The 25,551-nt window shown below is 26.0% G+C and overlaps 1 protein-coding gene across 4 annotated transcripts; it reads right to left on the bottom strand.

Moving 5' to 3' along the window:
- Positions 1-1,075: 1,075 nt before the first annotated feature.
- Positions 1,076-17,802, bottom strand: LOC112679829 (neogenin). 4 transcript variants are annotated; one of them, XM_025549751.1, is made up of 28 exons: positions 17,352-17,802; positions 15,452-15,614; positions 12,398-12,549; positions 12,148-12,309; positions 11,957-12,076; positions 11,719-11,872; positions 10,433-10,572; positions 9,521-9,680; positions 9,204-9,319; positions 6,942-7,173; positions 6,608-6,881; positions 6,318-6,527; positions 6,063-6,227; positions 5,763-5,892; positions 5,544-5,702; positions 5,260-5,471; positions 5,039-5,194; positions 4,796-4,958; positions 4,544-4,738; positions 4,424-4,459; positions 4,202-4,343; positions 3,449-3,708; positions 3,169-3,249; positions 2,961-3,059; positions 2,786-2,885; positions 1,819-1,931; positions 1,581-1,756; positions 1,076-1,374 (listed from the first exon to the last, which is right to left on the bottom strand). In XM_025549751.1, exons 1-28 carry the CDS (start codon positions 17,446-17,448, stop codon positions 1,276-1,278), a joined length of 4,266 nt encoding a protein of 1,421 aa, XP_025405536.1. In that variant the 5' UTR covers positions 17,449-17,802; the 3' UTR covers positions 1,076-1,275. The 4 variants fall into 4 exon arrangements, with proteins under 4 accessions (XP_025405536.1, XP_025405535.1, XP_025405538.1 ...); XM_025549750.1 differs by having other exon boundaries at positions 3,169-3,279; XM_025549753.1 differs by having other exon boundaries at positions 3,169-3,279; positions 6,942-7,107; positions 17,352-17,801.
- Between the last annotated feature and the right edge of the window lie 7,749 nt (positions 17,803-25,551).

Consider the following 25,551-nt stretch of genomic DNA (forward strand, 5'->3'; position numbering starts at 1 on the left):
GATTTAACACCAAAGTATAATACAAATATATACTTAATAAGTTGTACGAATTTTACATAATACTTGATTCTTTAACTTGACCTAATATAATTTTGTTAATACAAAATAGTAGTGAAAAAAAATATAAAATGAGAAACATCAAATAGCTAATATAAACGGCAAAACGGAAATTTGAATTTTTAAAACACAAGAAAAATAAATTTTGAAAATATAATCAATTACATAAGAAATATTGTGCAAAAATTTTAGTTAAACAAATATTACTAATAAACATTACTTCTTTTTTGTTTGATTAAATTATTTATTTAAATTTGAGTTTACTTTAATTTTAATCACACATTTTAGGTAATGTATGAAATATATACATATAATTATCCTTATTAATAAATGCTTTGTACTTTTTAAAAAAAAAAAAAAAAAAATAATGAAAGTTTGGTCATTTTTAAAAGAAATAAAAGCATTTTCATGTATACACATAATAATGTATAACTAATTTTCATATGTGATGATATTGTGTTCAGTTGTCTATTAATTACAGTTAAAAAATCATTAATACAAAACATTGAAAATTACTGTGAAAACAATCAGTCAAAATAGGTTCAACATATTGTTAAGCCATTGTAATAAAACATAAAATAATTAATAAAAAATTACAAAATATGAAATGTAAAACATAATATATCGAATAGAATTGAAATGTTTTAATAAAAAATGTCTAACTATTGAGAATCATTAATAAGTGATGTGTGTTAGTTGTACATCTTGAGCTTAATCGTAAAAACTAAACATTTTCTTTCTTCATTTTGTCAATTGACTCAATCTCGATATCTAGATTGCATATGATTTAAGTATACATACGAGTTAAAACATTTTAAATGTAATAGTAATCAAGCCACTTATTAATATTCATAATAAATACCAAACATATTCAATACAATTAATTGACAATTAATACTGGAGTTAAATACTCAACAACCATAGAAATGAGATATTCTAACTTAATAATAAATGGGAACATGTTATTGCTTTTTTAGTAAAAAATAAAATAGTCGCTCATAAAAAAGAAAATGTGGAATAGAAAATTTAAAAATATTTATATATATTATGACCTTAAAAATTTGATCTGGTGGTCTTCATTGGTCACTACATACATTAGAGATCAGTCTTTATGAAAATGTGATGGATTTAATACTTAAATATTAACTAAGGAATATTTTTACTAAAATTAAATTCACTTATATTAACTTAGCAATAAATTAAAAATATATATCATGTCTAACACTGAAATTCAGAAGCGGTAATTGCACTCAGATCTTTCATTAGGCCTTCTAAGTTAGCCATCTCTTGATTGAGTTCTTCTGTGCTATAGGAAGTCTGTAAACAAATTATATTTTTAATTAATATAATTCAACATAATCAACATAACTAATTATTAAATTTAGACATAAATAATAAAAAAATTATAAAAATAAGAACTATGCAATGGTGTCATGTACAATTAAAAATACTTCATAACGGTAATTTAGGTAGTTGTACTAATGTATGACAAATTATTTTTAAGATTATAATTGTTTTATTACTTGTATTTTGCTAAGAGATTCCACTTCTATGACATCATCTCTCTGATTTATACCAGTAAGTGGCGATTTCCATGCCTTAGGACCACTTGTCATAGATGCATTGGATGGTGAACTATTTATAGTTGAATAATTATTTTTTTTATATGGACTTGAAGAGCCTTGTGGCCTGACTGTGACTAAAAAAAAAAATATAATAGATAATTAAAAATAAAAATAAATATGTATACAATTATAATACCAATATGCTTTTGTTGTGGAGTAGAAGGTGCTGACTGAGGTGGAGGTGCAGGTACACTAAAGCTTTTTAAAGGATGACCCTGTTGTCTTTTTTCACTGGAGTTTAGTGATGACCTAAAATTATAGATGAAAAATCAGATATCAAATTAATTAACTATAAGTTAATTATATATTATTAATGTAAATAAATAAGAGTTATATTATTCTCATTTTTTTATTTTATCAGTGTTATCTTTAGGTATTATTGAAACTAAAAAAAAAATTAACTTGCCCTATTATTAGGCACATTTTTAAAATAAAAATATTTTTAAATCTAAATATGACCAAATGAAATCAGTGAAGTTAAATTTGTTCTTTAAGTTTTTAAAATTGTGGTAATTATAAATATTTATTAATATTATTAATAAAGTTAGTTTTTATTTTATTTTAGGGTTATGTTGTATTTTATATGCTTGGCTTGACCCTCCTACGGACGCCAGCGCATTAATTTTATTTGTATATCATAATTTTATATGTAACTATAGATTTATTGTTAAAGTATGATCATATTCTCCTATACCTAGCCCTGTTTATTTTTTACATTTGTACAATTATAATCTTGGTCGTGCCTATGCGCGCATAACCCATAATTTGGTGTTAGGTTATTTTGATTTTATTAGTTGAAGCGCCCATTCCACATATCATACTCAAGAACAGATTTTGAAGTGCACGTCCGCGAGTGTCGCGCGGCCAGCTAGCGATAATTTTAATAGTTCCATGACGCGTTGCGATGGGGCGTGTAAACAGTATTTATTTAATTTAATATGTCTGCTAATTAGGTATAAATTATGTAATAATATAATAATTGTAAAATCATAACAACAACATATAAATAATTATTTATAATTAATTTATAATATATATATATATATTTAATTTATAAATTTTTTTCATTATTTACGGAATTTAAATAATTAATAAGAACATACGTATGCTGTTGTTGAAGGCTTGAAGAGGATGATACAGGTATAGATTCAAATTTATCTGGAACTGTAGTTGCTTGAACAATATAATTATTTTCAGGAACTCCTAGTAATCATAAATTATTATATAAATAGCTATTTTACTATATATATATATAAAATATATTATAGTTATTTTCACCTGCAGTTAAATCGACTGTAACATGAGCTCTTGTAGTTGTTGCATACTGAGATTTTGGGAACGGTGATCGAGATTCTTGATTAGGTAATGACGCCATTGCTAAAATAAAGTAGAAAGTAAAGATCAACAATTTTAATTATCATAAACAAAATAACAAAGCAATTAAAATAAAATATTAAAAATTATAAAATATAGAATTATAACTTACAATCACTATAAATAGAATCAAATGTATCAACAGGCAAAACAGATTTGGGTTTAAAACGTTTAAGCGTTGAAGTTTTCTCTTCTAGTAATAAAGGTTGCATGATTGTATTACCTTATTTTATACAAAATAAAAATAAATAAAACTTTTCATGCAAAATAAAAAATAAATAAAGCCAACCTAACTTATTATTAAATTAATATAATAATAAATCAATTTTGTTTTAATGTCTAATTAAACATAAAATAATGCACCATTTAATTAAAATCAAATATATACATACCCACGTATGAAGATACGTAGTTACTTTTCTCTGAAGAATTAGTTGATTGTGGTACATGGTGTATTGTGACACGGGTGTCAGGACCTTCGTAAGTATTTGTACTTCCTTGTCCGCATCCAGAACTAGTATCTAATGAACCCTGTGAAGATTTTTCCATAGATTTTAATTCCATTTGGTCATGATGTATCCAAAGATCTGGTGGTTTAATACTAGGTGACTGAGCTCCTTTCAAATTTTTACCAGTTGAGCCTTTAATATATCTGTTATAAAAGTATAAATATACATTAATATTTAGTTATAGATTTACAGATTATATGAATGAATATTTTTAGAAAAAAATCTAATTATCATATGACCAATATAAATGTTTAATCAAAATAGCTGAAACACCTTAATTTCTCATATACTATATATAATGATAACTCAATAAGCATCAGTTTCAACTGATATATAATTGATTGTAAATTCATTAGTCATTTCGAAAAGGCTCTCTATATGAAATTAAAATTGTCAGAAAACGTAAAAAACTGTTTTTTTAGATTAAAATTAAATTTAGATAAAAATTTAAAAAGGGTTGAATCATTTATTTATGATGGTCTCATAGGAAATATGCATTATTATTAGTTAAGCACTATCACATAAAACTAATTTTGAAAATGTGTGGAGAAATGACCTTTTCGAAATGACCAATTCAATTAATACTGCTAACATAAATATAACACTGGATTAAATACATTTTTATAAGATATTTACCCTTTTTTACTGCGACCTCTTAAAGGTTTGTTGTCTTTACAACATAATAAAACAATTCCAATACTAATACATGATATAAGTAACAAACAACAGGCAATTAATATGTATAAAATGGTAGTGTTATTAATACCACTTTTTCCATCTGTTAATTTAAAACACAAAATTGAAATCAAACAATCATATAACTTAAAACAATAAAGTTTTTTTTTTCAATTACAATACCTTTAAGTGATGTTCCATCATTGTAAGGAAGCCCTCCTAAGATAAATGTTAAAAAGTGAATTAAAACATTTTGATGATAACAAAAAACTAAATAAAAATGTACACTAATTAAAATAATACCTGGCATTGTCTTAATACTAGTAAATGGACTAAATGGACCATAACCAGCAGCATTTTTAGCTTGAATTTTGAAATAATAATTTGTATTAGGAGTAAGCCCTTTAACTGTGAATGACATAAGTTCCCCTTCAACTATCTCAGACACCCAATCATTATCTGAACTTGAATTATCAGTTGTATATAATATTTGATATGCTAGAGGACAAAAATTTAAATATGAGTCATTCCAATTAAACTCCTTGAATTACTTACTAATAATTTGTCCATTAGAAAATTTTGGTGGTTGCCAATTTAGTGTTACATGTTGAGGTTTGTCATCACTTCTAACAGCAGTTAAATCTCTTGGAGGTGATGCAGGTTTAGCTTCTTGTGTAGTATTTATTTCAATCATACTCCATGCGCTTTCATATTGGCCCTACAATAAAATAATAAATTACAATTTATAATTATTTGTACTCAAAATACTCAGGTTATTATAATCAGTTAAAAATGCACCTTGATCAATTTAACTGTAAATTCATATTGAGTATTAGGTTTCAAATCATCTATAATGCAGACAAGTTCAGTGGTATTGATATATTTATATCGTGCATTGTTAGGTGAATAAGCGTTGTACCGTACAACATAAAGACGTTCTTCTTCAATATTCAACTACAATAAAGATGATATAGTTAATAAATTATAAACCAATTATTCAAAAAATGTTCATGACTTACATCTTCTTCTGAAGTTTTATCTGACCATGCTACCTCAATAGCATAAGGTGAAATAACATTAGTTTTTAATCCAATTGGAGGTAATAGTGGGTTAGATGTCTCCAAGGTGTTCAAAATATTTTGTTCTCGTATGATTGCTGTGTGATACACAAGGGGACTAACGCCCATTTCATTGACAGCAGCAAGACTTAATATATAATCCGCATTTTGTTCTGAAATAATATTTATATAAAATTTAATAAATAAAAAATGTAAAATATATTAATATTAATAAATATATTTACCTAAATTCTTAATTTCATATTTTCGTATTTTAGAATTTAATTTTTCAACATAAGTATCTGGAACACCTTTACCCCATGCTAGTATATACTCTCTAACGAGTATGCTTTTGTCTTTAGGAGGAGACCATGTAACCAACAGTGAATTTGAAAAAGCACGAACTATTTAAGAAAAAAATTGTAATTAAAAAAAATTATTACAAAAATATATTTCAAACTAACCTTTAAAATTGGTAGGTGCATCAGGGATAGTGTTTTCTTTAAGGTTGTTCTCAAATGTAAATGCAGTGATCCACTCTGATGGTGGACTGAGCCCAACAGTGTTTAAAGTCCATAATCGAATTTGATAAACCTATAAATCAAAATGCGGTATTTTATTTTGTATAATATATATTAATAATTAATGATTATTTGACTATTTACATTAATATTTATATTTTATTTACCAAATAAAAACTATAATATACAATTCACAAAGAAATTACAATTACATAATCATGAAATATATTCAATTTTACTTACAGAACTTTTGTCCAAGTTTGGAATCGTATACTCTGTTTGATCACCAGCAGTTGTCATACTTTCTCCTGAATTTTTTTTATCTTGTTTTTTGTACCGAATTTTGTAACCTGTTATAATTCCATTTTGACTAGATATTGGTGGTGGATCCCATCTAATACCGATAGCCTAAAATACATGAAAATATAAGAATAAAACATTTATACCTAACTATATATATATATATATATATATATATAATAAAAATTAATTATATACCGTAGGAGAAATTGCTTCAGCAACAATATTTTGGGGTGGTTGAGTTGGAGCCGAAGGTTTGGTAATAACAATAACTTCTTCAGAGTTCAATCCAGGTCCATTTTGATTATATGCGACTATCCAAATCTTATATTTCGTATAGGGGTTCAAATTGACAATTTCATGTTCAGTGTGTTTTGTAACAAGATACATTTCTTCAGATGTTGACTCCTAGAATTAATTTGTAATTGTAATAAATAAGAAAAATATATTCTTAATACATATAAATTAATGATAAAAAAATGTAATACCTTCATATAAAATAATTTGTATTCTTTTAAAGTTTCACTACCATGTTCTGGTCTAGACCAAGAAACTATTATTGATGAAGATGAAGTTGCTTTCGCAGTTACATTTATAGGTATTCCAGGTAAATTAATTTCAGCTTTAGTCATAACTTTTAAACGAGGCGAACTTTCACCTATACCATATTCATTTACTGCTATTACTCTAAATAGATAATGCTTATCTGGTATTAACCCAGTTATAGTAATTTCTGTTAAGGATGTATTTGTCATTCGTTCTCTAAAACAAGAAAATTAATTTGTAAAAAAATAATCATTAAATATAAAACACAAAATTAACCTGTCTGATCCTTCTTGTTGATAAAATATTGTATAGGTTAATATATCGCCATTGGGTTTTAGAGGATTTATCCATGTTAAAGTTGCTAATCTAGATGACACAAGTTTTACTTCTAATGCTCTTGGTGGTGAAGGCAGATTGTTTTTTAAGTCCTTCGGTTTTTCAGCTGCAGATAATGAGGTGATGATATCAGTACTAATATTTGTAGAACTGTTTGAACTAGGTAAAGAGTCTGTTTATAAAGCAAAAACCACAAAACGCAAACAAAAATAAATAAATGACTACAAAAAAATCAAGCAAAATAATAATAATAAATAATAATAAGAAAAAATATTTAAATAATATTGAATTTATTTATTTTTAGTTTCTTTGTAATAGTTCAAGATTTATCAAAAATAATTTATTATTTTATATTCTTGCAGTTATTTTATTTGTACAATTTATATTAATATGTTGAATAAAAATGAAATACTATTATTTTGTTAAATCAAATAAGCAACAGAAAAAAATATAACCATCAGAATTTACAATTTATACTAAAATTTTATCAAAAAATATTCATAGTACATTTAACTTACATAAAATGTAATAAATTTTGATTTTTACATTAATACAAAATATCAACTTGATAAAAATAAAAATGTATAGAATTTATTTAACACTATTTAAAAATTGATATGTATTTTTACTTCTTTAAAATATTAGCTTAATTGCTGTTTTACAATTCTTAATAGAACTATAATAAAAAATAAGTGATATTTTAATTTTCATATTATTTTTTTACTTAAATTTCATTTAAAAGCTTACAAAATACTTATAATACCGTTTATAAATAACCATATTCTATAAAATATAATAATAATGAATTATTTAATATATTAATTTAATAGCTAACATGAAATATGCAAGTTGAATATTAATAGAATGAACACTAAACAATACATTTTTATTACAATTTAAAAAATACTATTTACAGTAGTTGCAATAATCATTCAACTATATGAAATTCTTAATAATTTAAATCATATTTTGGGTATCTCTAAATTTATTTCAATATTAAATTATCTAGACAATTCGGGCTTTTATATCAAGAATCAATTATAATAATAACATCATAGATATTTATGACTATATTATAACTATATTAATATTTTATTTATTTCTTACATTTTATATGGCTATTTATAAATGTATTTAATTCTATAAAATGAAATTGAAACAAGATGATCCAATTTTTTGAATATTTTTAGTTATTATTTCTAGTTTCTACAAAGTATCATGTTTAAAAATGTAAAAGATCAAGACTTATGCATTATTAGTTTTGTTTCAATATATTTATAGGGAATTCAATAATAATTTACTACTCTAAATAAAAATAATAAAAACAGTAGCAGAAGCAATTAAATTAAATAATTTTTAGTAAATCAACTATTTTTTTTTGTGTAATACGAATATAAGTAACATGATACTGTTATAATTTATTGTTTGTTTAAAACTTATAAACAAACAAAAAATGTAGTATTGTATACATTACGAGCAAAGCATAAGTGTACCTTATCCGGTCATTGTACACAATGCCCAATTATATTTGGACATTGATTAAATATTGAAAATACAAAAAATAATATAACATCCTTCTAGGTACTTTAAAAATCATAAAAAACTTGAAATAGACATTTTGAATATTAGTAATATTAATTATTATATTAATGATTATTAATAGTATTTAAATAAGTTTAAACAGTCATGTACTAGCTATTGAAGAATTGATATAATTAATTAAAGGTAATTTGAGATTAATAAAATAAATACTATTTAATATTATATAAATAGTTATTTTAATTAACCACTTCTAAAAAGTATTATTAGGTACACAAAATTATATTGTGTTTTTATTTATTGTTATTATTTATACCACTATTATGTTACTACTAAGTCGACCAGATTTTTAGATTCTGGTGAGTATATGATAGTTTTGAGTGTTTAAAAACTAATTCTTTCATTGGGCATAATATTTAACATAATTAAATATGTAACATTGTGCACTGTGCCCGAGAATTGTACCACAATGCCTGGATTTTCTACTTTGCCCGTAACATATATATATATATTAATAATGAACTCAAATCACTCTAACTAGAAACAAGCATTAATATTTGAGTCAATAATATTTCATTGAAACTAATCACTAATCAAAAAATTATATTTTAAATACAAATACAAGCAATATTTATTTTTAAAAATAGACTATTTATTAATTACCTGCATGGAAAACATTTAAAAATGCTGATGACTGGATATTCCCAGCAGGATTAGAAGCTAGACACTGAAACATTCCAGAATCCATTGTCATCAATCCCAATATTTTTAAATTTGTCCTGAAAAAGGTTTTTTACAAAATAAGTTATTTTACATAAGTGTATATTATGAGATTTTATCATCATATTCTGTTTAATTTGTCTCTAATATTTAGAGTTTTTAAAATAACTTGTTTATGAATGTAAAAATTCAACATATTAAAAAATACATAAGTAATTTAAATTCTCAAAGGATAATATAATTTTATAGTAATTACTCACCCACTAACAAATTGCAAGTATTCATCTTGTTTAATTCTATCACCATTTTTTAACCAAACAACTCGTGGGGGAGGTTTACCAGTCACTTCACATTCTAAAGTTATATCTTCTTTTTCAAGAACCATTGTGTCTTTAGGTTTTCGAATAAATTGTGGTTTAACTGAAATTATAAATAATTTATACTTAATAACTAATTATAATATTAAACTTGTATTAATTTTAACACAAATTTCGGTAATTAAATTACCACATATAAAATAATAATCTGTTAAGTTTAAAATTAAATTATAAAATATCCATATATATTTTAAAACCAACTAATCAATTTTTAAAATAGTTTTAATTATTAATTTTAATTAATTATTAACTATATAGATATCAACAAACCCTTATACATAATATGCATAATATTATTTAAAATGTTTATATAGATGGATCGATATTAATAGTACAGTACACCTCGTTGTCCGCGGAGGTTGCTTATAATTAACTATTAATTAAGTCAAAGACCTTAAATATATCTTTTATATACATACACACAGTAACTTTCTTATTTACAGAATTTAATTTTAGCCTATGATTTTCCTACTTATTATCATATGTTAGATTTAAACAAAACCTCTTACATAAAGTGTGTACTGATAACTTCGGTGGATGTAAATCAATCGTTTTCTATATATAAAAACATTCTGTCAGATAATAGAGACAGTTTCACTACTGCAAATCTTACAAAATATATGGTAGTTAATTATTTTTTTTGATAAAATTTTTTTTTCAGTCTTATAACTAATTTATGTTAATTTTTGGTCATGCACTTTTTTTTTCTTTTTTTAATACAATTTTTTTTTTTTTTTTTGTTATTTATTATGCTTTGAAATCCGAACCCCAGTTATTAAACAAATATTTACTTACTATGAACTTCTAATGTAGCAGAAGCATCAGCAGAATCTTCAGAATTCTCTGCTCGACAAACATAATTTCCATCATCATTTTTATTGATTTGGGTTATTTGTAAACCAGTACCAATCAAACTAAATCGACTATCAAGGTATCTAAAAAAATGATTTATAAATTATTAATAATTGTAAATTTCTAAGTTATACATCAATTCAACTTATTTATTATGCTAAAATTATTTATCCGTGTTTTATATATATATATATATCAGTTAGGGTAGATTTCCAATAAATACTAAACTCAATTTTTTTTATCTATTATAGAAATTTTAAGATCTAAGAAATTAAATTAATTATTTATTAGTATCTGGAGTGTAAATTGAATATTTTTATTTATTTTGTTTAAATATTTAACTAAATTTTCTGCTTGTCTATTTAAACCTCTGAATAAAATTAAAAGAGGGTCATTAACATATCTATAATATGCTTTTATAAATGGTTTGTACATTTTTTTTATTAATAATATTATTGTTTTCATAAATTTGCATGTAAATTTCAAATAAAAGAGCACTTTAAGGTCCACACATAACTAACCATTCTTTTTGAGAATATAATTTATTATTACATTGAAAATAGTTTTAATAAATGATTATATTTATTGATAGAATAATCTCTAGTATTTTTTTTTTTGTATTGAATTTTTTATTGTGTATAAATTTTTAATGTTAAGAGAAATCATTTTATATTCTAGTTCAATATTAATTTTTTTAAATTTTTTCAATGATATCATAAGTGTCTTTGATAGAAACATACTGATATGTTTATTTTATTATTATGAGTGAGTCCAAATATCTATTAAGGTATATATATGATGGAGCAGTTTCAAAGTTAATTAATGTACAAATTGAATTATTTTATTTATGTAATTTTATGAATAGATGTAAATATGGGGCCATAATTTTATAATCATATTTCAATAAAATTTTCTATTGTAATTTAGGTATAATTTCTTTCAAATTTATTATCAGTTTATTAATTTGATTTAAAAAATATCTTTTATCAATACATTTTAGATAATAATATCAAATAATGAATATAAATAGAAAAAATTCTTTATTTATTATTATTTAATATTTATATATTTATTTACAAGTATTAATCATTCAATAATTTTTAATTTTTATTACATTTTTTTTTATAAAAATAAAAATCTCAGCTATAAATTAAATTACACTTAATTTCATAAACTGCAAGACTATAATGTATGTAAATATATAAATAACTTGATCGATTAATACTTACGCCACATCAATTAGAGCACCATCTTTTAACCAAGATATTGCTGGTTTAGGATTTCCAATGGCTGCACAATCTAGAGTTATAACTGATCCTTCCAAAGCAATAGTTGAATGAGGTTTGGCAACAAATTCTGGGGCTTTTAACTTTTTAATATTATCTGCACAATTTTATATTAATGTTAATAAATAATTAAATTTAAAATTATTTATATAAATTAAATACAATAAAATAGCTCAATAACCTTTGTTCTCATCAATTGTTAAAATTCCAGGGTCACTCAATCTATGTCTATCTAATCCAGTAACATTACACCTATAGGCACCGCTATCACCTTTTTGGACATCGTCAATTTCTAACGCTCCTACATAACATATAAATTAAAAAAGAATAATTTTTACATTCTTGTTTAAACTAAATTAATATAGATCTTACCTGATGGAAAAATAGTCATACGAGCATCTATTATTAATGGTGAATGGTCTTTAAGCCAAGTTATTTTAGGTGGAGGTTGTGAATTAATAATGCAAGAAAAATGAGCAGTTTGCCCAGGGAAAAGTTTTAAATTTGTTGGTTGTTTCTCAAATGGTGACAAACCTGTTTAAATAATTTAAAATAAAGAAAAAAAATATTTATAATTTTAGATAAAGAAAAAATATTTATAATTTAAAAAAATAAAACATACGTGCAAGAGTTATAGTTGCTATACGACTGACAGCTGAACCAATGTTATCAACAAATGCCACACATTGATATGCTTCAAAGCCTTCAGATATGTCTTTTTCATGATCATTAAACACATTTTTTATCAGCAAAGATCCATTTTGTAAAATAGATCTATAATAATGTTATTACTAAATTAAACGACTAATAACTAAATTTTACAAAAATAAAAAATAAAATAACATAATTGAAAATATAATTTTATCACCACACTATTATTATGAGTGTGCGTAAGTCTTTTAAGTGAATTAATTAGACAATCATCATTCAAGGGGTATCATTAAGAAAGCATAGAAATTTATCTATATTTAGTATATTGCCCTTTTTTATGCTGTTGTGCAAATATTGTTGTGATTTTTTGTAATTTGTAAAATAACATAAAATTATGACTATTCAAACATTGAAGACTCAAAAAGGAAAGATATAATTATAAAAAATGGCTATCTTTTGGACTTTTTAAATGGATGTGTAATACAAGTAAATATTTTAAAAAACATAAATCATAGACTTTTGATCTCAGAAAATTTGCTTACAAAAAGTAACATAGCTGAAGAATATCATAATTGTTATAAGTTAATATTTAATCAATATTGCCCAAGCACATGGAATTTGTAATAAGTACCATTAAAAAAAAAAAAAAGAAGAAAATATAATTGAGGTCTAGATTGAATAATATTTGGCTGGCAAATGGCTGACTGAAAAAAAACCAAAATAAAGCCCAATATTTTCAACAAATTTGTAATGATTTTGAAAATAGATCTTTCCAATAGCAGTTAAAATATTTCCACAAAAGTTAATATTTCTGCTAAATATAATATAATTTTGCATTAGTATAGGAAATAAATTTCTATTTTGATAATTTTATGTCCAATCAATTGATTCACAATGAACTTATAATGTATATAAATTATTATACCCTATATTTTATTGTTTTAGATAAGTCACAAAAAACATGCAATTACAAGTTATAAAAATTGCATTCTATAAATAAAAAGAGAGTTAAAGTAACTTTCATCAGATGATTCATCTAATGGAGAAATTATTTTAAATGTAATAATGAGATTCCCAAGACCTAGAGTGGTTTGTGAAAGATTTAATCCTATGAACAATTTGAACAATTTTGAAAATCATAAATATAAATGTCGTTTTAGGTAAGTACCAATTATTATATCAACTTGAATTGTACCATTTATTTAATAACCATTATACTGGTCATAATCAGAGTATAAAAGAATAACTTGGGCAACACTCTTAAATCTTACTTGTGTTAATTTAATAGTTAGTTTATTATTAGATAACAATTTATTGATAAATAATGATAAGTTTGGTGCAACCCGGCATTACAGATTTCAATTTTAAAAATTTAAAAAATGACATCTTATATTTGTGAGCAGAATAAAACTATTGCAACGGTATTTACAATATGTCATATAACATATTATAAAAATCATCAACAATAACATTAAAATGTCACTTTAACATTCATTATATTATTACTTATTACAAGGGCATGGATGTTGTTGTATTTTCAACTTTTCTTCTACTGCACCAATTTATTGCTAAGTAAGTTTTAAATGTATTTTGTGTATACTTCTTTTTAAAAGAGAACATACCGTTTGCACGACTAGTTTTGGTTCGGCGGCGCGCATCCCCCACCAGTTGTCCAATGCTTCTACCTAAGCAACGTCTGTCACGACGAGCGCGCTCCGCTATACACCCAGTGCATTCCTATATAAATGAACATGCTACATCGCCGCGCCTGTCAGATATCAATTGTAAATAAGTTATTGGAATTAGGTGTATACTCGTCTGCAAACTTTGATAGGCGACCGTTGTGTGCGATCGATGTCTCGCTTTAATGAAAGTGGGAGAAATTGACCTCGGGACGGTTGACAGCCATCGGTCTACATTCGCGAAAGCGGTATGTTTTCTTTTGAAAAGAGATATAGATATAAATGAAAACTTAAACATTTAAAAAGCAATTTTTTGCAACTTTTGACATTTTTTTAATTTTAGTTATTTTACTAATTTATAAAAACTATTTTGACTATTTTTTTTAAAAATGTTCACATAATTTTACTTTTATAATACCTTTTAAACAGTTTTATAAAAATTCCATGAAATAAAATTGTTTTAAGCCTGAAGTATATAATGTATTAATGTATATTGTTTAAATATCTTATTGTCTATTGATATTACTGTATGTATAGTCGAATAAAACGATAGTTTGATTATTTTTAAAACCTATCGGTTTCATCATACTACGATTATCGGATTCATTGTGTTTACAATACATACAGATAAGATTATATATTGAACACAAAAATATTAAAAAGTTCATTTAAGTTATTAAAAAAAATACTGTATTTGAAACCATAAATACAATAAATGATTTAACTGACTGGAGAAAGAAAACTGTTAGATGGTTAACCCGAAGACTTGATGGTAAGTGATTTAGTATATTTTAAGGTGGCTCCACTCACATCAACCGACATAGAACGAAGTTATTTTAAGTATAACAATTTACTGGCTTCAAACCGAAGAACATTGGATTTTGAAAATTTAAAATAATTGCTTAAGGCTTGCTTTTTAGTACTACAACATCCATGCCTATATATATAATAATTCCATGTGTCATAATGTATAAAAATTATATATTTTTTTTACCTGTGTATTATTTAATTAAATTTATTTATTTAATAAATATGTATAATAATTTTCATATATTAAAATCAAAAACAACAAGTACAAAAAGTCAATGATATAAATTACATCCAATTTCAATACTCTCCCCCCTAGTCCTACAGTTGGCCAATTGATTTCAAACAGCCAGTTAGAATAATTTTTAAACTGTTTACTTTTGACACATTTAAGATGTATATAAAGTGAATATTATTACTTAATTATTTTTATACAAATGAGTACTACTTTGGAATTTTTATAATTTATTGCAGAAAAAATTTAGAAGATTGTAAAATGGGTTGACTGAAAAATCATGTAATTATTAATTGATTACCTTCTTGTATCTCCAATAAAATCAAAATATTGTCCATCTGGAAACCTCCATCTTATTTGTGGCAATGTTGCAACACTATCAAATTTAGCTTCGCAATCTAGCCTTATGGTTTTCCCAGCAATTGTTATGACATCACTAGGTTCAGTAATAAATCTTACACTGCCTGTAATCAAACAATCACGCACACAAATATTAGCTTTTTAGAAACACTGAAGAATATTAAAAAAAATGAATTTATTAAATTTAAGCTATTGTTGAATATCTGCATTAAATATAGATATGCACTATTCAATTATAAAAATACAATAAAATGGAAAGTAACTCACATTTCATGAACTATTAAGTAACTTGCAAAAGGATAAAATTTCATATTAAAATCATTACTTAAAAATACCTTTAAATATTATCAGTACTATTATTTTTATTATTGTACGAACATTAACTAATGATTTAAACAAATATCTAATTAGTTAATCTAACATTTTGTATTTAATTGTCAATTGATTTTCAATAACAATCAATAATTTTTTTTTTACTTAGGACTACATTTTATTATCTAATTTTAAATACTGTTATTCTTATTCAATTAATTCAAATAATAATTTTTATGTAATTTAATGTAATTGTTATCCTGTTTCCGTTATCTAATTTATAATATGTTTATCATAATACTATGTAATTTTTGTATTATAATACTGTTATACCGTATGACATATATTCTAATAATAATAATAATAATTGTAATTAAAAAAACAATATTTATAATCATTATTAAATTATTTATTGCACTATATCTGGACTATAGTATAATAGATAAATTATATAATTAGTAAATGTACAACAAATAAACAATTAAACAAAACATACATTTTGATATAACACTGATATTTAGAATGGAAAACAATATTATGAATTATATTAATCAAGATAGTCGGCAGTGTTATGATAATGAAATTGAAGAAGAATAATAATCCAACAAATATCAGCCGACAATGTATAAAATTTTCTCGTGAGTCTATAGTGATGTTTTGTATAAAACAGTGGTATAAAACTGTATTATACAAGGTATTACAGACGGTATACAAAAATTAAATTAAGGCGTTATTTTTAGTTGGTATCACAAGTAAAGATATAAATTATTATCATTTATTATTGTAACTTGTTTATTTCAGGTGTATTAATTCTTAAAATATTCATAGGTGTATAATTTTATCCTTAGTGAATTTATCAAACTGTGTATTGTTATTGACGTTATTGTAAATTCAGATGTTCAGATATTCTAATATTAATTATATTATCATATGATTCTAGATTAATAAATATTAAATAATAATCACTATTAATTCGGTAATGTCTTCTTGGCTCTTATGATTGCTAACTACCTAGGTTCTTGTTTTTATAGCCTTAACTTTTAATGGTATCTACATTAGAATTGCAAATTGGTAACAAAATATTGATTTAATTGAATTTGACTAAATATTAATTTGATGAATTAGGTTTAAAATAATTTTTGTATAGTGTTTTTAGATTTTTTCTACCTTTCTAACAATTTCTTTCAATTAATTCATTTTAAAGTAATTGATAATTGATAATTAATAATGGGGTTATAATCTTTCTTTGATTTCCTATAATTTAAGGTACTGCAAGGATTTATACGGTATTATAAAAAAAAATTAAATAAAATACCATAGGTATTTTAATATCTCTATGAGTATACGTGCGACTTAAACGCTGAGTTTGAAAACACTGTAGTGTTATCGTATAAACGATCAACTGTTTTCAATAATGTCCAGGGGTCGCTCAAACAATAGAACGTATGGCTACAAACTTATAAATTCGTGCTATAGCATACCAAAACGATGATGAACATCGTAGGTTACAAAAAATCGGTCCAACTTACTTCGCACGGATCCTGTCACCAGCAGCAGTAGCAGCAGCAGCAACGTCAGACGAGAACCAAAGAACAAGATTTTCCACTGAACGGCACTCGGGTACATGGCGATAACGGAATCGGCGTGCCCGGTACGTCACGGGTTTGGCGACATGGCCGAGTAGGACTGTTGTGCACGCGTCGCGGAGGGAATGCGTCGTCGACGGACAGGAAACCACCGGGAACCTTAATCGTCTGTTGTTGTTATAAAATTCTAAAATTGTTACGTTCGCGGCAGTTATTGCGGTTCGCGATCTACGTTTTGTTTGTTGTCGTCGGCACAGGACGGGACGGAGGATCAGCGATTGTGATTGATAAACCCGGATAGGGGTACGGGACTCGAGGGCGGTAGTAGTGGTGGTGATCGCTCGTAAACGCGACGCACGCACGACGATTGGCCGACGCTAGTGGTGCGCCCGGCGGGCCTCGAGATAACGGCGGCGACGGCGGCGGCGCCACCTGGTCCGACCGTCACAACTTCACATGAAACACGACGCGACCTCTTCGCCGCCGCGTCGACCCCTCCACGACGTCGACCTATTCGCCGCGCCGACGTGACCCGCGTCTATGCGACGAGTACCGATTGTTGTCGTCGCCGTCGTCAACACACCCTTCACCGCCGCTGCACGTCGACGACGCGACGGGACACAGTGGAATGAAATCAATTCTGACGCGCCAAAATTCAAAAATAAAAATTGTTTATTTGTTACATAATATGTAATATTATTATTGATAATACAAAATCATTATTGTGGTCCCCAAAATGTTTATCTCATCGTAATAATACAGTTTTGATTCCAATTAAAATTGCATGGTACGTACGTAACCCGCAACCGATGTAATAATTATCGAATAACCGATGTCGAATTAAAAATCGTAAAATACGTTTATTTATCGTTTTGATATTCACCGTGTAGGTAAAAGCTGTTGATCTGACAGTTTTTAAAATTTTAGTGAGTTACTTCATTGGATCGTTATTCATTGTTTCATCAACATGGACGATAATAATATAATAATATATCAGGTAAAATTTTAAACTAAACTTTACACATATCATTAAAACAACTAGAAAAATAAAGCATTAGGAAATGTATGCACTGCGTCAAAAATAAAATGTGCTGTAAAATTTAAAAACTTATAAAAGTGAAAAAAAAAGTTGTGGTTTGTTTGGCAGAAGACACATTATTTTTTATTCTGGATAATAAACAAACAGCAATATACTGATATATGGCCCAGATTATAGTAGTTCAAGTTTACAAAGTCGATTTCCCTTAAAATAATTATTTTTTTCATAAATGCAAATTAATTCACTGTAATAATAATTTCGACGTGCTAGAATTGATTTCATCCCAATGTGCGGGGCTCCGTAAAATAGTTTCGCTGAGATTTACGACGCCGACGTTTTCTTCCATTACGGTTGCACGTGCACGCGGCGGACCAGCATTATGCGACGCTAATGGGGAAACCTAAAATTAGCCCGTTCACTCACTGCACGGTTATAGTGGCGGAATAATGATCGAGGTTCACGGACACGGTTATTTCGGAAGCTCGATTACCTATATTCAGGACCGGCTCTAGACAAAATGTATACATAGGCAAAATCAAAATTTGCCGCCTTTTCGTTTTTGATCTCAAAAAAAATGTTTTTATTCAACTATAGACAATTAATTGATTACTCATATTGTTAAATTATGAGAATATTATTTTTTATTACATTTAAATAGTCCATGTTTTAATTAAAATTTAAGTAGGTACCTTAAAATAATAAATTTTCTTCACAACAATTTTACTCGTATAAGTGATATGATATTGAATCCAACATTTTTATTTTTTAAATAATTTACAGATAATAGTATTGAAAATGCGTTGGCTCTGCTAGTATCATCAGCGCATAGCCTGTGTCGCCGCGCCAAAAATAAATAATTTATATAATAAATAATGATTTAGTGGATTATTATTATCGACGTTCGACAAAAGTAATTTCGGAGAAAAATCAAATGTGTTATCTTCAGTTTAATTTTGGTGTATTTTATTTTGGTTAAACATTGCACATAAACTTGTATGACTTGTACGTCTCAACCAAAACTAAATCTAGTTAATTGCCAGATATATATCAGTTATTATTTTTATTGTTTAAAAATACACGTATATATAAATATTAAATAATTTCTTTTTTGCTCATCGGTGTTTCAAAAACGGTTTTCGGTTTTTGCGTTAGCTTAAGTAGCAACATATTATCCTAAATACGGCCCTGCCTACCATTAAGGAAATACCACCCCGGGCCTAGGTTTGTGTTGTTTGTGCCTTCCGCCGAGCCTGCATATACTTTATGAGCGTATCAGTCATTATAACATCTTATTTGACTCTTATTACAATTTCTATACGAAGTTATTTGATTTATTGATATTATAACACAAATATTTGTTTATTCTTATTTTAATATACACAATATTTTAAAAATTATCTATAATATAAAATTTTCAAATGCCGCCCTTGGCGTACGCCTATGTTGCCTACCCTTCGAGCCGGATCTGCCTATATTTATGATCCAATTGTCTAAACTCTGTGCTCTTTATTTGTATGCGATAAAACAAATTAATAAATATTCATAGTAAATAATTTACTATGAGTATTTAATAATTATTATTAATGTAATGAACTATCATTTAAACAACGGTCAGGGCTGGCTTTAGATACGATCAAAGCGTGCGACGGCACGGGGCACCAAAATCAGAAGGACGCGTGAGAGGCGTCGAAATTTGAACTAAATTTGATCAACCGTTGGCGACACAAATCATCTACTACGGATAGAAAAAAAAAATGTCACGATATGATTCAATATGAATTTGATTACTATTATAATTATCATTATTTATTATTCTATCGACATACAAGGATTTGCCACTCTTGTGGGTACAATTCCAGTTTTATAAACCATCGTTATAGTATTTCGAGTATTATTATATTTGTTCTCCGAACAATTTACAATTATGTGGCAAACATGCACGTTTGAATAATTATTTCCAGCGTTTACGATTACGAACGAGGCTCATAATATGTATAATGAGGTGCCTCTAGTTACCAAAAGTCCGCCGGTTTTATTTATACGTTTAAGTCGTTTAAGATTGCCAAAATAATTCTTGCACTAAGCGCTGAAAGAGCTAAAGCCGGCTCTGACAACGGTAATAATAATTTTGTATTTACGAAAAATGAAAATAAAAATCATATTTTTCTTCTAAGATCTTCACCGACCAACCACGCGATAAATTCAATTTTTTACCACACTTATTTTCTATGGAATTTATCGCAAGACCATTGAGCTGCATTTAGGACATGGTGTTTCTTAGATAATTTTTATTTAATTTTAGTTTCGAGAATGACTTTTCGGATGTAAGGAACAAAATTTTACATTTAATGTAAAATGCCAATGAATTTAACTAACCCATCATCGCTTGAATTTAAGGGTTAATTAGTTATACGAAACTTAAAATTTGAAATTATTTTCAAGCACTTTTCGCGCTGCAACACAAATCGTTCGGCTATAATAATTTCACTGATTATTTAATTAATTTAATTCACAACAGTCTTTATATACAAGTAACGCGATATTATTTTATTTATAAAATCAGTTACAGTCTGACTAGTCCTAACACATTTTAACAAAATTAATTAATTTTTTTTATGTATTTGTATTATTTAAACTGGCACTATTTATTTTAATGTAAGTGTCTGCCTGGACATCGTCAACCAAAATTATTAAACATATACTTACAGTTGGATGTGATTATATTATTATTATATATTTATTATATAAATCTTTGATTAAAAAGTAAATGAAACGATCACAATTATTTAAATAAATTATTAATAAAAATATTAAATAAATTATAGAATTTTAAAAAAAATGTGGTCCTGTGGTTTCAATAGAACATAGACAGTCCTAAGTCTGTTAAAACGGGAAAGAAAATGTTAGTATAATGTAGTACTTACCGAAAAATATTCAGGAACTAGTATAATACCTAAAATAATTCAGGACTCAACTAATGTAGTACCTATAAAAATCTGAGACCCAACTAGTGTAGTACCTATAAAAATCCGGGACCCAATTAGTACACTATCTGCGATTAGCCCCTAGTACTCGGGACCCAACTCGGATGCTCTGGTTTTGATTTTTAGATTTTTTAAACATGTTTAAAGTAACTCAAAAAAATAAATTTATATTTGTGCTATGAAAGCAACTAAATAAAACAATATAAATATATGTATAAGTATATAAAAAAAACAAGTTTAATCTAAGGTTTTGATTTTCATTTACTTACATTTGTTATTTTATTCTAATCACATGTATTCTTATTTTGTGTTAGCTTATACAATTGGCGAATCAACTGAATTATGTACTTACTTTTTTACAAAGTTCCAGGCAAAAAGGTAAGAAGTTTAAACTTAAAAATCTCCATACATTTTAAGTACTGTTTAATAATTATACAATTATAATAAAATTATTGTCTTCAACCCAAATGTATCCATATTAGGTATATTGTAATATTCTTAATGTAAAACGTAACACATTTTTTCAAATTCAATCAATACATTTGTTTTAAAATGTTTTAAACAGCACAAAAATGATGTTATGATTCTAATAGAAAGTTTTATTTTGTTGAGTAAAAAATTCTCTTGTCTTAATTATCAATGGCGTAGTAACCGGTGTTGTCAATTGGGCAAGCCCTAGAAATGTACGATATATGGGAGGGGGGGGTACCTTGGGAAGTAGGCCCGGGTCCCAAAACTAGGTACCAAAAACTTCCTACTTAGTTTATAGTACATCTAGAAGTAATAACCACCAAATAGTATTTATAATTATTTGATAAAACTATCGGCCAATATTATAGAGTTCATAGAAACATAGTTTAAGGAGAGCGCGTTATTTTTGTGAGGGTGAGTGGGTAGAGTAACTTTATATACCTGTGTCAGGATCCAAAACTTAATCACCACGCCACCGTTAACGATATCGGTTAAAATGACAATAAATCGATCCCCGTGTTATATATGTGTTATATATGATGTTATATACTGTATATGTACGCCGAGTTAATTGCCATTACTATACACACATGATACACATCAATGAAATTGTATAATACTAGAATTGAAGAATAGAATGCCAATCGTTTGTCAGGTGTTAGCAACGATTGTGTTAACTGTGATACAGTTTAATGTTATTAAACATGTTGCGTAAATAATATTATAGTGTCAAGTGTTATTGTTACTATTTATACAATGAGTAAAAGATGAAGAGTATTTTAACAATAGGTAGATACAGACACATATCCAGGAATTTTCTAGGGGAGGGGTTCAGCAAATTTAAACTTATTTACTAGTGGACAACAAACACTGTTTATTTTATGAAGCGGATATTTACTTTTATTGAAATAATATAGTATAATATGTTATACACATTCTACATATTATCTAGAATCAATTGAATAAATCAACTAACAAAAAAATGATAAAAAAAAAAATATATAAATTCATCAATAATTATTTTAATTAAATACTCCATATTAATCATTAAACATTATGAATAACATACAAAAAAAGTTAAAAATGTCCAAATTGCCAGGGTTAAAATAGTTATTACTTTAACTACACTACCAAATTAATTTTTTTTTTCATCACTTCTTCTGGATTAATTTCAATTTTCTATGAAGATTCAGCAGAGCTAATCCATTTAAATGGTTCTCTATCATAGTATTTTTGTGATAGGTTTTTAATCATCGAAATTAAAAAAAATAACTTTTTGCAGTAGCTGTTGTAATGGGTAAAGTTGTTACAATTTTTAAAAATGAGTAGACATTTGGAATGTAATTTTGTTTCCAAATATTTAGAAATTCTAATAAACTTGATGGCACATTTTTTTGAGAACTCCATTATAATCTAAGTTCTTCAATTATTACTTAAGGAGGAAAATAATATAGGTAATGCAAAATAATCCCGAATACATTCTGACATAAATATGATCAAAGTAACATTGCATTATATGTATATACATTGTATATGCTTAATGTATCCATGTGTGCGTGTGTGCGTTACATGTATAATACATTTATAGTTTATACAAACTGAATATGATTTCCAAGTTAAAATTCTAATAATATGAGAATGTTAAAGAAAAACCTGTGTTATAAATATAGGTTATTTTACTGTCTGAGTTCCATGGAAGGGAGGGGGTACTGACCCTAAGTCCTCACATGGAAACGCCAGTGGATAGGTAAAACTATGTATAATAATCAGCGGAAAATATTAAAATATTTTCATTACTAAACAAATATTAATTCAAATCAAAACAATAAGAACAAATACTAATATTTTAGTTTAGACACACGTATATATTTTATAATAAATATACGTATATAGAGAGTACAAAATACATTAAAATAATAACAATATAAAAAAATATATACATATATAGTGACTGCGTCAGAAGTGAGTCCGAGTCCATCCCAAAAAGTCAAATTCATTTAGTAAAGGTTCTGTTATGATTCATGTGTGTATAAAGTATTGTTTTGAAAACGAAACAAAATAAAGTGGGTCTCTGTAACATGAAATATTGAAAAAAAGAAAGAATATTTAAATAAAAAAGCAAACAATACAAATTTCTTTTTACATGGCATTTTAGTTTTTTATACAACCACTCTTTTAGAGTAGTGCAGAAAGGAGTATAAAATAGCAGTGAAATGTATTTTTTTATAGTAGTCTATCTTACCGTCGGTTGATTTTTTGTGTAGGTATATAACCGTTCTCAACAATTAAATTTTGCATTCTAGCATAACAGACTACAGTGAATAATGTATGTATGCAATACATATAATACAATACAATGTATGCGGGTGTAAAAAAAATCCCACGAATATTATAATCTACCAATGTTAAGCCGAATACTAGGTTCAGGTTTTATGTAATAGATAATTAGAAATTTATTCATTTAAAAGATGATATTAACAAGTATCCGAATAAGTGTACCAATTTTTTTTTTTATAGATTTAATATTTATTATGCTTTGGGTTAAAAATATAATTACGTATAATTTATGAATAAAAAATTATATAATTTAAAATAAAAATAATATAAAATGTGAATATAATATGAATAATGAAAATTAAAATGGATAATAATGTTAATAATTAAATAGTTAAAATAATAAATAAATAAATATAATTTTAATATATTTTTAATAGCTGACTTTTTAATGAATTCTAGACGGGTTAAAATTGTATTTCTTATTCATACAACGCGTCAACGATACTTTTTTTTTCTTAGGCTTCTTGTCGTTTTTTTGTCATACATGTGCTGCGCATTTTTATGTAAACATCTGTTTGTCGTTTATCAGCATTTCAATAGCTGGTAAATACTTGAATGGGAAGAATAGAACATACCACTTAGTTTGGAATGAAAATATTTACATGCATTAGTAGTAAGTATAGACGAACTAGAGAATTCAACATACATTGTTGGTAGAAATTCACCTTCTAGTGAGATAGAATTTTTTTTCAATATATATAAAAATCGTTTATTTTTTCATCGTTTGGTATTATTGTGATCAAATTAAAAAAAAAAAAATCAGTTGTGAACTTCTTCGAGATTTAAAAAACAAAAACCAAAAAATAATTTAATAATTAGAAATTATTAAATTCATCTTTAATATCATCTTCTGACATCTTCTGATTTTTTTTTAAACATCATACTCAGACTAACGGATTGAATTTTTTTCCAAATATTTTGACCGAGATGGAAAGAGTATCCTTTAAAAAATACTTCTGGGAAAATCATTGAAATTTATGTGTATTATGCTTGTTCAAAATCAGAATATATCACATGCGGTGAACATGTGAAATTTAGTTCTTTCATTTTATTCAGTAACTTAGAAAAAATATTTATATACATTTTTGTAGTTTTTCTCGTTAATAAAAAAAATACCAATATAGTATTGCTTGTGTTTTTAACACTATATACAATAAATAATCGGTAAAACTGTTTAAGGCAAATTCTAAACATACCACTAACATACAAAACTTCTCACAAATTTTAAGTTTTTCTCTGTTAAAAATGCAACATTATTGTTTTCAGAATTGTTTATTATTAAAATAATGTTCATTCGTATTAGTTTTAATTT

This window comes from Sipha flava, unplaced genomic scaffold (assembly GCF_003268045.1).
Source record: "Sipha flava isolate LNK unplaced genomic scaffold, YSA_version1 169_pilon_pilon, whole genome shotgun sequence".
Classification (NCBI taxonomy): domain Eukaryota; kingdom Metazoa; phylum Arthropoda; class Insecta; order Hemiptera; family Aphididae; genus Sipha; species Sipha flava.

Coding starts and splice junctions, on each gene's coding strand:
- LOC112679829 (XM_025549750.1), bottom strand. CDS start 17,448: ATGTACCCGAGTGCCGTTCAGTGGAAAATCTTGTTCTTTGGTTCTCGT. Junction 6,528..6,607: donor ACAAATTATTTTATATGAAG/GTATTACATTTT, acceptor AATTAATTCTAG/GAGTCAACATCTGAAGAAAT. Junction 1,757..1,818: donor TCCACAACAAAAGCATATTG/GTATTATAATTG, acceptor TTTTTTTTTTAG/TCACAGTCAGGCCACAAGGC.